At 36.5% G+C, this 15,678-nt stretch overlaps 1 protein-coding gene and 1 long non-coding RNA gene across 13 annotated transcripts in view; both read left to right on the top strand.

The window, feature by feature from the left end:
- The window catches only part of LOC147599723 (uncharacterized), a 344,381-nt gene that overhangs the window by 84,988 nt on the left and 243,715 nt on the right, over positions 1–15,678 (top strand). The gene's annotated exons all lie outside the window — the stretch shown is intronic.
- The window catches only part of ATP11B (ATPase phospholipid transporting 11B (putative)), a 68,777-nt gene that overhangs the window by 29,558 nt on the left and 23,541 nt on the right, over positions 1–15,678 (top strand). For all 12 annotated transcript variants that reach the window (XR_015259314.1, XR_015259315.1, XM_086754222.1 and 9 more), the window contains exons 12-25: positions 2,430–2,627; positions 2,941–3,099; positions 3,397–3,569; positions 3,962–4,030; positions 4,547–4,620; positions 4,707–4,810; positions 4,949–5,130; positions 5,865–6,068; positions 6,319–6,472; positions 10,060–10,162; positions 11,667–11,812; positions 12,640–12,699; positions 12,999–13,126; positions 13,976–14,114. Coding sequence is in view for 10 of the 12 variants with exons in the window: in XM_086754222.1 (XP_086610348.1) it covers positions 2,430–2,627; positions 2,941–3,099; positions 3,397–3,569; positions 3,962–4,030; positions 4,547–4,620; positions 4,707–4,810; positions 4,949–5,130; positions 5,865–6,068; positions 6,319–6,472; positions 10,060–10,162; positions 11,667–11,812; positions 12,640–12,699; positions 12,999–13,126; positions 13,976–14,114 (1,893 nt within the window). In the remaining 2 variants the exon portion in view is untranslated. The remainder of the gene's footprint in view (positions 1–2,429; positions 2,628–2,940; positions 3,100–3,396; positions 3,570–3,961; positions 4,031–4,546; positions 4,621–4,706; positions 4,811–4,948; positions 5,131–5,864; positions 6,069–6,318; positions 6,473–10,059; positions 10,163–11,666; positions 11,813–12,639; positions 12,700–12,998; positions 13,127–13,975; positions 14,115–15,678) is intronic.

Genomic DNA, 15,678 nt, shown 5'->3' with positions numbered 1-15,678 from the left:
CCTTGTGTAGAAATATCTTACCTCTGTTACTGCTTGGACTTTTTCTTTCTTTATGAAAAGACCAAGCTTTTTGAAAATGTTTAGTTTTGCTAGAATGTATTTCTGATGTTCTATGTTCTTATTATAGTTATTGTTCTTTTAGGTGTATTTTGTCGTTCCTTAAATTAAAAGAGGAGGAGGATGGCTGTTCTTATGCACGTTCCATTGCAGTGATTTCATTTCAGGCATTTTTGGACATTCTGTGATGTTGAGATTGTTCAGATAATTTTGTAAGGCTGTAATTTTGCTCAAGCTCCTGCTTGCCTTCTCACTTTTTTGTAGAGATTGGAGATGTACTTTGAAGTATTCCTTAAGTTTGCAGTCCTGAGAAGTGTCTTTTAAAAATAATTCTGTAATTTTTTTTGTGTTCTGTTTAATTTTTTATTTCCGTACAAGTCTGCCTTCTTCCAAAACATTTCAGGAGCTGAGAAGTAGAGGGGGTTTTCAAAGCACAGAAGAACTGGAAATCCAGTTTCCACACCTGGTGTGGTGTTGGATGTTTAATACCCACAGCCCTCCACACCTTCTCCATCTCCCAGAGAGTTGAGAATTGAATGTGCTCACTAGGTGCTATGTGTGCAAAAACATCCAAATCTCAAGTCAGGAGAGTTCTGTTCTGCTTCACAAGTAGAGTGGAATTCACAGTTAGTACATAGGGGTTCAGGAAGGAAAAAGAAGTAATTTGAGAATGTCTTTGATTAAAGGAGAGTTGAGAATTTACGGGCATTTCAGTAGAATGTGCAACTTCCTCAGAAGCTTGTCATGCAAAGTGTTTGTAGTTTAACTGGAAAAATACTTGTGCTGCATTTTATTTAAAATTACTAATTCAGGTTGTCACTACAGCTATCAAAAACTTTTCAGTGTATTCTAAAACAATTTTTACCTTAAAATGTCCCTGTTGAAAAGTGTTAAATGAATTTAAGAGTTTTCAAATTGTTTAGTCACTTTTATTTTTGGGACCTGCACCCATTTAATGCACTTCCAACTGTTTCAAATGGTCAGCTGAGTAAACTCTTGGCTCCTCTTAATTTGAAGTAGTTGCTATGTAAGTTAGACTAGCTGGTGGAGCCTTTTCAGTTCCAAATAGAATCGGGATAAGTATTTACTCAATCTTTCAGTTCCTTTACCTTTGCCTTCAGGGGCATACAGAGCCATCTGTGTTTCTGCAGTGTCACTCTCCTTCTATCACGTCTCTTGTTTTTCTTTCTCCCTTGTTTATTCCACAGTCTGCTTTGTGTTTCTCAATATGCTGACATCCTTACTTGCAGGGCTTTCTCTCTTCACCTGTCCTGTGTTGTGCAGACTGTTACTTAACAGACAATGCTTGAAGAAACTCGCTAACCTTAGTGATCGTCACTTCTTCTCAGTATATCGTATCTTGCGTTAATTACCGCTCTCAGTTTTTATCTATCTTTTCTGGTTTACTTTGGAAGATCTCTTAAGGCACAGAGTTCCTGAGTTTTGTCAGACACCTTAATTATTGGTACTGACTTTTATTAAGTGATTATAGCAACACTCTCTAATTAGGAAGCACAGACATTATTTAGCTTTGCAAACTGTTGACTACTTGTATACTCCCTTTCTTCAAAATGTTCGCCTACACCAGTATCTGGTAGACTTGAAAGAGATGTCCCAGTTTTTCTCATCTCTACTCTCCCTTGCTCAGTATTCAAGTACTAGTAAGGGTCTTCCCAGAGTTTAAAATTGTCATACCTAATAAAGAGAAATTTCTATCCTATTACATAGCTGTTTATCTGAAATGTATGTGTCGAACAGAATGATTTGAAGAGGCATGAAAAGAAGTTTGTGCCATTAAAATCCACACTGTCTCTTTCTTGTCATGTGGTGTGGATCGTCTTTGGGGAATGCCAGTACACAGGAACGCTCTTCTCACTCTGCTGTGCTAAACCAATACAAAATACTTGCAGGTTCCTCTGACAACATGGAAGATCATGCTTTCACCATTTATATTTATTAGAAAATTCTATGAATTGTGGTATTTGATGGAATGGAGAACATGTTAGTTTTTTCAGACCCAACTCATTCAAGAGACCTGTTTGAAAACAGAATCGCCGTGACAGTTAATACTAATTTGCAGCCTTCCTGACAGATTCAGTAGAAAGGACAAAAATTAATGAACTTGAGAACTGAAACACCCAGTCGTAGCTTCAGGCAGTCTTTTTGCATCAGTCTGAAGGTGCGTTACTGGGGCAACCTGGAAATGCCTGCGTTGTCACTGTGTGTGTTTTCTCTCCAGCGTGTATGTGGGACGTGGTCTCCTCCCACTCTTGTCAATTTTTCATTTCTCATATGTACTGAAACATAACTAATTAACCACGTTTCACCTGATTACTACAGTAATTTTTACATTTTCTCTTTTTCTCCTGTAGATTCTGAGATTTATTTCGGATTTTCTTGCTTTTCTAGTACTTTACAATTTTATCATACCTATTTCACTTTATGTGACTGTTGAGATGCAGAAATTTCTTGGATCTTTTTTTATTGGCTGGGATCTTGACCTCTATCATGAGGAAACAAACCAGAGAGCGCAAGTAAATACTTCCGACCTCAATGAGGAACTGGGACAGGTAAAAAATGTTGTCTTCCCCGCCGCCCCCCCCCCCCCCCCCCCCCCGCTTTCTGTTTTCTACTTATTTTTTAATATTAAAATTAATTACTACGGACTTTTTATTGGCTGCGCTTTGATTTCTGATTAATTTGAAAATAAATTATAAGTATCTGATGACATAAATTCAAATTTTTACATGATGGAAAAAAAGAGATGTAGTTGATAGTGTGAGTTGGGATGTTTTTGTTGTGGTTTTTTTTTGTTTTTTTTTTTTTCTTCTTCTAATAAATACCTGTAACTCCAAGTCTGTATTTTGTTGTAATTTACAAAAGGTGGAGTATGTGTTTACAGACAAAACTGGTACATTAACTGAAAATGAGATGCAGTTTCGGGAATGCTCCATTAATGGCATAAAGTACCAAGAGGTCAATGGTAAACTAACTCCAGAGGGATTTTCTGAAGATTTGCCAGATGGAAATAGGCATAGTTTGGTAAGACCTTTTTTTTTTTTTCCCTCCCCCCACCCCATTAAGCATCGTAGATAGAAAGTGTTTTGTTTCTGAGAAGTATTCTTCTAGCCTTAACATTTTTGAAACAAAAATCAGAATTTCTGAATAGTTTGAAGCTATTAAGTGTTACTGAACAAGTAATGTTTGTTAAACATGTTGAGATGTTATTATTTAACATGGATATTCAGCAGATTTTTAAGGAAAAATATTTTTTATTCAGTATGTTAAAAACTGGATTGATACCTAAATGTTACAGATGAAGTTTTTTCTCTCTTCTAGATGAAAGAGGAAGAACTCTTCTTGAAAGCAGTTTGCCTTTGTCATACAGTGCAGATCAATGCAGATCAAACAGATGGTGCTGATGGTCCCTGGCATGCCAATGGAATAGTATCCCCATTGGAGTATTACGCTTCTTCACCAGATGAGAAAGCTTTAGTTGAAGCTGCAAGCCGGTAAGTTGGACTGCCAGAACTATCTATTGTAGAAATTGCCTACTAGGGCAGGCAATTCGTGGTAAAAGCAACCTTAAAAATTGCTCAGAAAGATTGTAAAGCCCAGGGCCTGACATTGTCGGTTTACTATGAAAACGTATGGAAATAAAATACACAAAAACCTAGGCATATTAGAAAGTTATGATTTAAAATACTTGTGGAAATCCTCAAGAAATTATAAAGGACAGAGTATGTTGCTATTAAAATATTGTAGAAAGTGGACATTCTTCCTCTTCTGAGAACAGTAGTGGGGTATAAGTGTCTCCCTCTCTTCTCTATTCTTCCCCCTGCCACCAACAACCAATAGGCATTATGTCTAAAATGATGATTAAGTGTGTTTCTTTTCCTTTTAGGGTTGGAGTAGTATTTACTGGAACTAGTGGGGATAGCATGGAAGTAAAGAGTCTCGGAAAACCAGAAAGGTATTAATTTTTATTCCTTGTTTTGAAGGACAGAACAGAAGTTAGGATTAATACAATGTTCTTCTCTTAATTCTCTCTGTTCATAAGAAAACCTTGCCTTTTCACAGCTTGCTATTTTTAATGCTTTTCCCTTGATATCTTCTTTACAAGTGTTAGAAATAGAATGTAGTTTTCAAAGTTACACCTGAAGTAATTATAGAAAGATAAAGGAATAGGTAGGAGCTGATTGTAATCTCCAGATTTAAAACTAGTGTTCCAGAAACTATTCCTATGCATAGGAGAACCTTTTATTCTCACAGAATGGAGTTAAACGTATATAAAGTGATGAAAATCAATCAATTACACAAACACCAATAACAGTGATAATTCCTCAACAGTGGCAGCATTACTTTTAGAGTTTCTATATTAAAAATGACACTTTGGGGAAAGTGTGTATTTATAAGTAATTGTCTTTGGAAACTTATTTCTAAATATGTTTTCTTCTCCTTCCCTCTTCTGTTATAACACAAAATACAGGTATAAACTACTTCACGTTTTGGAGTTTGATCCAAATCGCAGACGAATGAGTGTCATTGTGGAGAGTCCCTCAGGTAAGTGATCAGGAGTTGCATAAGCTGCACTCGAGAACTTCTTAAACAGTTTGTATTCTTAAGTTCTGTTCTATTTTACTTTTTAGGGGAAAATCTTTTATTCACGAAGGGAGCAGAATCTTCCATTCTTCCTCGTAGTAAGAGTGGAGAAATAGACAAAACAAGGATACACGTGGATGAATTTGCTTTGGTAAGTGTGTATGTTTGCCCAGCTGATTGGAAGAAAATTCTTCCAGTACAAGTTCTGTGACTTGAACAAATTGCAGGTGACACTTTGTTAGATCAGAATCTTGTCTACTCTGAATTTAGTCTTTTTATTTTCTCACAGAAAGGACTAAGAACTTTGTGCGTAGCCTACAGAAGATTCACACCTGAGGAGTATCAAGAAATTGGCAAACGCCTTCATGAGGCCAGGACTGCCTTACAACAACGAGAAGAAAGATTAGCAGATGTATTCAACTTCATAGAAAGGGATCTGGAATTACTTGGGGCTACAGGAGTAGAAGACAAGTATGCAGTGGAATTTCTGTGAACTACGCTCAAATACATAGCGAGTTTTAAGATTTATAACTGATCTATGGTGTATAGGGTGCCATCAGAAACTCTCCCACCGCCACCAGAAGTTCTGTGCTCTTCTTGTTTAGTATGTTTACCGCTCTTTGGATTGAGGTGTATTCAAAATACCAACTGATTTTTGATTAATACTGATGACATACAGTGTGCTTCGTCAGGAGAGATTTAATGTATATGAAACAGAATAATTGCAGTAAATATTTACGGTAATGGCTAATTACTTGAGAAGACTTCTATACATCGCTGCTTTACAAGGCATTCTGCTTGCCTGATGTGTATTCTGTAAGTCTGAGGGTGTATGTGCACTGGAGTGTACAGATGGAGCACTTAAAAGCTTTTCATTTGCCACAGTAGGTAGTAATTGTTGTGGACTGTTTTAACGCTTCTCAAATGCAGCGATGGTGCCTAATTTAAATTGAGATGTGCTTATTATAAAATTTTGATCACTTAGCAGTATTGAAGCTCGGTTTTTGTTTCATCAAAGCCTTTGTTTTATTGTTGGTAAAAGAATGTCATCTGCCAGGCTATGATTCTCTTAAGACTGCATTTCCAACGTTACGTATGTTCAATCATCATGACGGTGGGGTTACAGGAGTAACATGGAGTTACAGTGCAAGCTCTTTTTTTAATGAAGTATTTGATTGATTACTTAATATTTTTCTTGTTTCTAGGCTGCAGGAGAAAGTCCAAGAAACTATAGAAGCGCTCAGGTTGGCTGGCATCAAAGTGTGGGTACTCACTGGAGATAAGCACGAAACGGCTGTTAGTGTCAGTTTATCATGTGGACACTTTCACAGAACCATGAACATCCTTGAGCTTGTGCAGCACAAATCAGACAGTACATGTGCAGAGCAACTGAGGCAGCTAGCCAAGAGGTAAAATAACCTGAGATGTCATTATCTCAGTGATGATCTTAGCTTGATTTTCCTTTATTGTCAAATTGTATGACGCTCTTTGATGTATGTGCCAAACACATGAAGTTGCCTTTTTAGATATCTCTTTATTAGTATAACAACATACTTGAAGAACTTCTTTGTTTATTGTGTGGGCAATTGCATAGTTCGTAACAAAATTTAAATTTTTCCATAACGCCAATACAAAGCCATCCTTTTTGTCCTGGAATAGAATAAAGGAAGACCATGTTATCCAGCATGGACTGGTTGTGGATGGGACCAGCCTCTCTCTTGCACTCAGGGAACATGAAAAACTGTTCATGGAAGTTTGCAAAAACTGTTCTGCAGTGTTGTGCTGTCGCATGGCACCCCTTCAGAAAGCAAAGGTAAGTGAGAATATAACTGGGATTGTCTTGTAGGAATTTTTATCATGCTTTGAGGAGGCAAGGATTTCTGGAACTACTTTATTTGTTTGCCTGGCCTTTTGTGTGACTTCTGAATCTTTGTTAAATTCAGTTGATGTGGAGTAGTTTGCTCAGAAGTTTCTACATGCTTCTGTGAAAATTTGGAAGTGGATGGAGGAGAGAGTCAAAATACTGCCACCATGCAAGGAAAAGGCTAATCTTTGATTGATCTCTTGAGGATTCTGTGAAGCAGAAGCTATCCTGATCACCTGCATGCTTTTGCATTACCTGTTCCATCACTTCTCCAAACCAAAAAAGCTAAATTGGAAAAAAAAAAAAAAAAACGAAGCTGTAGGGGAAAAACTGTGCTTCTCAGGATTTAAAAAATACCCAAGTTTGAGGAGGAAGTAGAAGGGAAAGGAAGGTGAGGCCTAGTCTCCAGGGGATGTTAGCCTTAATGCTCTCTTCTAGGACCATTTTTCCTTCACATGTACTTAATTTTACTCAAATACAGAGCAGATAAAATTCAGATTTTGTGAGTTATTTTTTTTTTTTACTCTAGGAAGCTAACCTTTGAAGAGCAATATTATTTATTCTTTCCTTTTGAAATTTTCTCTCTTGATTTTAGGCTTCCTTTTTTAAACTAATATTCAATTGGTATACCTCTATTGGAGTATTTTTTATTTTGTTATACTTTTAGCTAATCTCTATGTTTTAAGTGCTTTTTGCATGTATTTCTAAAAATATTAAACCTCTAAAAGGACACTGTTGCCCACTCTATTTTTACACCTTCTGAAAAAGAAAAGGAAAAAAAGACGTCTTTTTACCTTAAAGCACTAGGAAACCCTTATGTGAGGTACTAGATGTGTGAAGAGAGCAGGCTGGTTTACTATAGCATGAGTGGCATGTTTTGAGGTCACTCTTCTTGCTTCCAACATTTAGCCAGACTTTTAATGCAATCTTTAGAATCACTTCATTATAAAACTGTTCAGCTGTATATAAGACTTAATACAATCTTAGTTTCAATACAGTGTTATTAAGTTGTTTGACTACTATGAGAAAAGCGATTTGTTGGATGTGTCCACTTTATGTGCACTCTTTTAGCTGAAATTTTTACCATCCCCCTCTCTTTAAGGTGTAATTACTTGCCTGTGTGGTGTCCTTGTTCTTACTTTGTCATTTAACTTGATTTATAATGTTGTTTGTACTGCCAGACTTGGTGGATAGCAGCCAGTAATGCTTTCTTTGATTCTTATCCTGTCGAGAAGAAAATCTCCATTATTTCCTGTGTTTTGTTGTGAAGTACGGTAAAACCTAATTTTCATGGCAGTGACTTTTTAATTTTAAACATTGAAGTCTATAAATCACTGAGACAAACCCCATGCAACGTGGAAGGAAGGGTGGGGAAGGAAGTGTATTACAGTTTATTCCAGCCTTGCATTTGATGTTCTGTTGTAGGCACGCTTTTTGTGAGGTTTATTCCAAAGTTAAGCTGGAAGTCAAATTAATATTTCCCTCATTGTTTCCCTTAATTTTAATGCTTCTTAATACACAGCTATCAGTCTCACCACTTATTTTTGTATATTTTATGGCTCAGAAGCCTTTTTAAACATCTTTATTGTCAGTCATTCAGAGCTGCTGATGACTGCTGTCAGTAAGATTTACCAGAGGATTTATGTTGACCTTTTGGTGTGGATGTTTGTCTGTGTAAATTACCACAGTCTTTAGTTATCTCATGAGGACTGATCTGAGTGACCTACTGCAGCCTTGCGACCTCATTAAGGCTGCTTGCTAGGATCTAATGCTAAGTGTACTTGAAATAATTACCCCTTAAGAATAGGAAACCTTTAAACTTGAATACCAATACCTGCAATTATGTAATGTATTCCCATGATCAGGTGGATTTCTCTGAACTGTGGACTGTTTTTAATCACTGTTGTGTTCCTTGTGGGAAGTGAGTTATCCTTCCCATGAATCAATGCACCGACACTGCTAGCTACAGCTCAATTACTTAAATACAGTTGTCTGTGTCTACTTGCCTCATGTAGTTTTTGCTCTGTTTATATTTCCCCTTTGGATTTTCTGGGACTTCAGGGGAAAAGTGCATTATTTTTTTTATATACAAATATTTCTTATTTTTAGAAAGTCTTCTGGATCTCTATTCACACCTTTACCTCTGCACTGTATTTACAATTGAATTAGAGAACCATCTACCTTTTAGTTAGAGCTCTCTAGGAGATTAATTATTAATTCTCTTTAACCAAAAACCTCTTCTAACTCACTCCTGTCTATTTAGAATATTTTTGGCACTTACATTAAAGACCTTTCAGGAAAGACTGGGATGTCATTGCTGCCCTTTTGAGTGTTTTAGAGCCTTGTATGTAAACTTTTTTTTTTTCTGTCAACTCTTCTCTGACTTTCCAGTACCTAACTGAGAATACCATGGGTAATAATGAAGTATTTTTCCGTAATAACAGCATATGTTGATCTTTATGAGCTAATGAGTGTTTTTTCAGATTCCTCTTTTACAGTGATTAGTTCCAGGTATTCTGTCACTTAAACTCCCACCCCCGACCCCCAGTAATATCTGATGCTGGCTCAGGGTTCTTTTTACAGCATTTAAGTTTTCCAGTGGTTGTTCCCATCCCTTTGGCTGTGCTAGCAATGCATATTTGATTATACTAGCAGGGACTGTGCTTTAGCTGTCTGGGGAAACTTCTGTCTAAATATGTACTTTCCTCAGCTGGATTTACCAAGATTAATTCTTTAGAGTATTTCAAAGAAATATTCTGCTGTTGTCACATGAGCGCACCAGATGTTCTGTTACTTTAGTAGTTTCTTTCTGAATCCTGACCTTTCTTGCAGTTGAAGGCAAGGAGTTACATCTCTTTCCCTGTATGAAGAATTTTTAAATGAATGAGCGTGGCTTGGTTATACCCTTTCTATCCTTGCAGCACATTCCTTGCTTCCACAGGGTAGTATGTTGTTTGGGCCCTCTTGTCTTATCCCTTTGTCATCCTGTTTGTTATTTAGCATGGAATGCAGAGAGCAGAATTATAATCTTCGTTAGTAGTAGTTCACCTGTTCAGAGAAGTAAAACAAAGGAAATTAATCATTTAAATCTGCTTGTATTGCTGAGTAAGTTTCCTCTATGACCTTTACTATGTAAAATACTGAAAATTTGAAGAATTTGGGCATGTCTGGTAAAGGGCATTAAATCTGAATTACTCCCTAAGTAGATATTCAATGCCAGGTTTTACTTGACTGTTTTTTATGGAAATGGACCAAATTAAGAGTTCTGAAAGAACATCAAAATATGAACTGCAAAGTAAACTTCAGTCAGGTATAATATTTAAATAAGGCTTGTGCCCCAAAGCAAACAGTTTTTCTAAAGGAGCAATGAATTTGTGCATGTGATATGCCAAAGATGTTTCTTACCCAAGTGTGCACATTCATTAAAAGTAGTAATTATATTTAGATAACTAAGATACTTGAGAATTAGAGGCATGGTTTGTAGACTGACTGTCTGTCTAATCTGAAAAAATTCTACCTTTTTTCCCCCCATCCAGGTGGTGCGACTATTAAAAACGTCTCCAGAGAAACCTATAACTTTAGCGATTGGTGATGGTGCTAATGATGTGAGCATGATACAAGAAGCACATGTTGGCATAGGTAACTCACTTTTGTCTGAAGGGATAAAGACATAAAGGATGCAAATTTTAGTAGAGGATTATGTCATGAATACTGTTTTTAAACAGATAAACTTGTAATGGTTTTGCATCTGTGAATGACAAGATGTTAACCTGAGTCATCTGTTGTTGTGGAGTTTTAGTGAAATTTAAAATTAAAGGCTGTTTGCTTCCAGAAGTCTTAAGTTTATCGTGTAGTCTACCAATAATCAAATGTTCTGCTTAATGCTGCCTTAAGAACAGCAAAGAATCTCTGTAACTAGAATCTCAGAAGTACTCTGCTTCAGATATTGGAAGTGGATATCTCTAACTTCAGACATTTTCAGGTTCTGAGTTCCTGTGTAAAGTTCACCTGCAAACCTTTCTCTGCACTGAACTGCCACTGTTTGCACCACGTCTATTACTCTACAAATGTCAGTTTTGTCTAGTTTGTCTTTGAGGAAAAGGCTTTCATTATTTCTCTTGAGAGACTGTTGCTGATTCTCAGCTAAGCCTGGTAGTTTTCTCAGTTTATACTGTTTTTTGTTGTCTGTCCAGGACCTCTAAACATTTTTTTTGTGCTATGTTGTGTAACTTGAGTACAAAACAAAACTTATGTGTAACTGAATTGGTACCCATCACATAGTGTTTTGGTATTTCCATTACTGACTTTGTTGGATGGTGTTTGTTCCAATAGTAAATGCTGAAGGTTATTACATAAGGTATTGGTACACCAGGATGTTCCGTCGCTCACCCTTTGTGATTAAAAAGATGTACGTACTGTTTATCACAGAAACAGTGGCCCTGATTTTTAAGACCATGGGTATAGCCTGCTTGAGAAGGCTGTATGTATTACAGGCCATAGCAAATGATGCTGTGTTCTACAGCTAGTTTGTCAACTAACTGAAGCTTATTAAAAATAAAATTATCCAAGTTTTTATTGTAATTTGTAGCATATTAGACATTACATGTATGTTGGTCAGAACTAGCAAGTCTTTGCCATGGAGGACGGCAGGGGGCCTTTAGACTTTTTTTTTTTTTAAAGCAACTGGCACTTTTAAGTGTCTGTGGCCACTTTTCTTCTCTAAGAACACGTTTTGTGTTCTCTGTGTATGCTTATCCTACTCTTAATAATAGTTTTCAGAAACGAATTTGTGTTCACTTGTGACAAGTGACAAGCATTGTCAGCACATCAAAGTAAGTGTACTGCTGTTGTAAGAACAGCATTTCTTTTATTCTGCTGTTGAGTAGAGGTCATATTAGTCTCAGAAAGTAAGGAAAACCTCTCTGATGTAAAATGTACTAAGTAAATTGATAATTAATTGGTTGATTGATACTGGTTTGCCTGGTTTGGAAATTTTGGTTTTGTATGAGTGTTATTATTTATATGTCTTTGCTGGAGTCTTTAGAATGTTGAAGTGTTTGTTCAGTGTATGTTGTTGGGTTTCTTAAACTTTAATTTTTATAATGTTTAACCTGTTTTCTGTTTTGTTTCCGAAATATTACAGGAATCATGGGCAAGGAAGGAAGACAAGCTGTAAGAAACAGTGACTATGCAATAGCACGGTTTAAATTCCTCTCCAAGTTGCTTTTTGTTCATGGGCACTTTTACTATATTAGAATAGCAACCCTTGTACAGTACTTTTTTTATAAGGTAAGTCTTCAAAGGGTGCCAGTGAAGTTCACAGAAAAATGTGTGACTTTCTCCCAGAAAGAAATTTATTTCAGATCTAATGTTTTGTTGGGAACAAGTTAAATATATCTGTTCAACCATGTTTTCTGGGCTTTTTTTTTTTCTTATATTTTACAACCAAATGCAGTAGTTTAACTGTGAAACTTAGTACTTCCACCTAGAAATGATTTTTAAATACCACAGTGAGTTTGCCTAGACTGAGACAGACATGTTTGCTCTCTGAAAGCAGTATTACTAGCTTGAAATTAAATGCATTCTTTAGCAAGATGTGAAAGTATAACCTTTTTTGGTTTTTGATTTAATATGAACCAAATTCGTTCATCTTAAAAGGAAAAAGGAGCACAGGAAGTAGCTGGGGGAGGGAAGGGCCTGCAGAAAGCATGTGGAGAGAGAGGGTGCTCTTTGGCAGGCTTACCTTAAGAAAGCATAACAGTCCCAGCCTTGACTTAAGAAATCCTGAGGTGAAACTCTGCAAGAGGAGTAAGCACCAGGGACTGACTTATCTCCGGGTACCTCTGGGAGAGCTATGGGCATGGAGCAGCAGGGTGAGCTTGTTGGAGCATAATTAAAATGCTAGACAGAAGAGTGGGAGACAGGCCTGGGAGCTCAGTCCTGGGCTGGGGTGTTTGAAACTCCTGAGCAAAGCATATTGCTTCACTTTGCCACATAACATGCTGAAAAGCTTTATCCTGTCTATTTTTACCAGCTTGTAAGAGTTAGCAATTTCTTTTAGTGTTATGAGGCATATACTGAGGATTAACCATTTCTGTCACTTTTTCTTTTTTCAGAATGTGTGCTTTATTACACCACAATTTTTATATCAGTTCTTCTGTTTGTTTTCACAACAAGTAAGTATTGAATGCCTTACGTCTTGTTAGATGTGTATGAAACACTTAGGGTAAATAACCAGAAAAATGGGAAAGAACTACAAAGGAGCAGAACAGATTTTACGCTTAACAAATATCCAACTTCATTTTCTGTATTTGATAGCTTGATGTTACTAGGTAGTCATGCGAGTATAGCTTTTTTCTACCTAGTAAATTCACTTAATGATCTGTTGCTGCTATTAGTGAGCTAATAAATTTTAGTAAACATAAACAACGTTTTTCTTTACAAGACTCAAAATAATTTCTGTTTCCATTTTCAGACGCTCTATGACAGTGTATACCTGACTTTGTACAATATTTGTTTCACTTCCTTGCCTGTCCTTATATACAGTCTTTTTGAACAGCATGTGCATCCACACGTGTTACAGAGTAAACCTGTGCTCTACCGGTACGTATAGCTTTCTTATGTTGTCACAGTAGCACATCATTTAGAACAACAGTGGCATCTGCAGAAGTCTGAACTTGCTATTATGCATTTCTACAGTATTTTTATCTGTAAATTATGCAATTTTTAGTAACTGTCTTAAGGAAGAACTGCAGCTGCATAGTTTTAATCCTAAAAGCTAATTAATGTGAGTGTTTTAAGAGAAGCATCTTTTATGTCGGTCATGCTAAGACTGGAAGAAAATTGAGCACTTGGTCAGCTGACATGATTGGCAGCCCTTCTCCTTCATTACATGTAGGTGGTGAAAATCACTCAGACATGCAAATGAAAAACTAGGACACTGGTTAGGGGAATCATCATGAAAAAGCTATACTAAGAGGGGAAGTGATTTCCTGTAGAATTAGATGTCCTCCCAGTGGTTGCATGTTGCACTGCATACCGCTTTTTAGATAAAGTATGTATTTTTGTGAAAGAGATGTCTCTTAGATGTTTCTCTTTTCCTAAAGGTCTTTAAAGCAGAACAAGGGGCAGGTGTTGAGAGATCTGTCCTTTTCTTCCTCTTGCAATTTTACCTCCAGGGAGAAGAATTCTAGTTTGTGCAATTCTGAATTTGACCCATTAGAGACCCTTGTGATTGGTGATCCCTGTACAAAGCGGAGGCAAACCATGAGAGCTCAGAGTTCCTTTTTTGCCCATTATTTATGTACTTTTTTTCATATGTCAGCATTAATTAAATGTATCTTGGTGTGGTTGAAAATTACATTTATTCAAAGCAGTAGAATCATGCAGTGTTATTAACTGATGGGTTATATAAAGACAATCTGAAATCCCAAATCTGTTTTATTCCTCCAGAGACATCAGTAAAAATGCCCATCTGGGATATAAACCATTTCTTTACTGGACCATCTTGGGCTTCTTTCATGCATTTGTTTTCTTTTACGGCTCGTATCTTCTGATGGGAGAAGACACTTCTCTGTTGGGAAATGGCCAGGTACAATATAATAATAATTATTCTACCACTCTGTTTTTTGTGATATTTCTTAATGTGTTGGTTTGGGGTTTGTTTTTTTAAATCCTCGTGTGTCAGAAAAATCTACGGTTGTTTTTTAGTTTTATGAGCTACATAATTACCAAACGTGCTTTGCCCGTACTCTTGTGTGCTCTCAAGAGTACAGTTTCTTAGTGTGGAAACTGGAAGACGTTGTCAGAAAGTATATGTCCATGAAGAACATATCTTCCAAGATAATACATGTATTATAGTTGTCTTAAACTTTTGTTTTATTTTGTCTACTGTTTTGTCAAAGTCATGTCATAATTTCAGCAAATGAGAATTCATATTCTTTCGGTCAAAACTTATTTTGAGTTGGACTTAATTGCAGTTTCAAACAATGACTTCTCTTTAGCATCTCTTATGAAATTAGACTTAAATTTGAAAGATGCTAAAAGTCTTAAAGCTTCTCCTGAAAATGTATTATTTTAATTACTCAGAATTTTTTTAAATGAAGTGGTGCAAGCTGCTTTTAAATTATACTTTTTATTCAATAAGTGTTTTTAAGATAGTAGCTTAATGAAATCATCAAATGCTAATTTGACTTTTTCTATGTTAAAGATATTAAAGTTAACAGGAAAAATCATATAGAAAAAACTCTAAAGCTTGGATGAAAGCATTACAAGTCTGCTTCCTCCTTTTCCCTGGTTCTTCGTTAACTCAATTTACAACAATTAGACTCTGATTTCTTCTCTCATAAAACTGTTATGGGTGGTGATGCAAGAATACATTTACTTCTCTCATTATGCCATTCTTACTACTGACATGAAGCCCTTGCTAATTCTCATGTAATGCTTGGTGGAGTTGGAAGTTATGGCACAAAGTATAAAATAGCATCATGCTATAGTCACAGTGGTCACCTGGTGACAGAGAGTGGGCATGATCTCGGGAATTTCCATATGATGACTTAGAAACAATGGCCAGAATAGTCTTGAGTGACTAAAGTCAGGGAGCATGTGAACTGGTGATTAGCATTCCTGCAGAGAAAGGAGCAGTAAAGGGAGAGTGGTAGAGCTAGCCAGAGTACCTCTCTCATCAGGAGATGATTGATAAGAACATTTTAAAATGGTTGTACTCCAGACTAAAATGTCTCTTGCAACTAAGATATGAGTGTGCTCTCCGTTACCACTCGTTGCAAGCTGTATGACTTTGAAGTTCTTGTGAATTGGTAAAGGACCCTCAGTACTCTTCTAATGAAGTAATGAGTCAGTGTGTTTCTGGTGCATGTCGTAGTTGTCAAAGCACCTGACTTAAAAACTGCTTAGGAAAGCACACAAGGTAGGAACAGACTTCTCATTTTATTTAGTAACAAATGTTTAGTTTGGAGAGCAAATTACATTCTATAAATCTAGACCAGTGTGTTAATGTAGACTTTATGGAGAAGGTTCTCTTAATGGTTTCTTGTGTAAATTAACCTCAAGAATTTTTACAAATACTTAGTGAATGACCATACTGGAAATAAAGCTTTCAGATGCCCTTTGGCTTCTCATGTTTTCTATGATGTGTC

The sequence above is a fragment of the Chlamydotis macqueenii genome, chromosome 9 (assembly GCF_036417535.1).
Source record: "Chlamydotis macqueenii isolate bChlMac1 chromosome 9, bChlMac1.mat, whole genome shotgun sequence".
Taxonomy (NCBI): Eukaryota; Metazoa; Chordata; class Aves; order Otidiformes; family Otididae; genus Chlamydotis; species Chlamydotis macqueenii.
The sequence above is the reverse complement of the archived record's forward strand: the minus strand, read 5'-3'. Positions and strand labels throughout refer to the sequence as shown.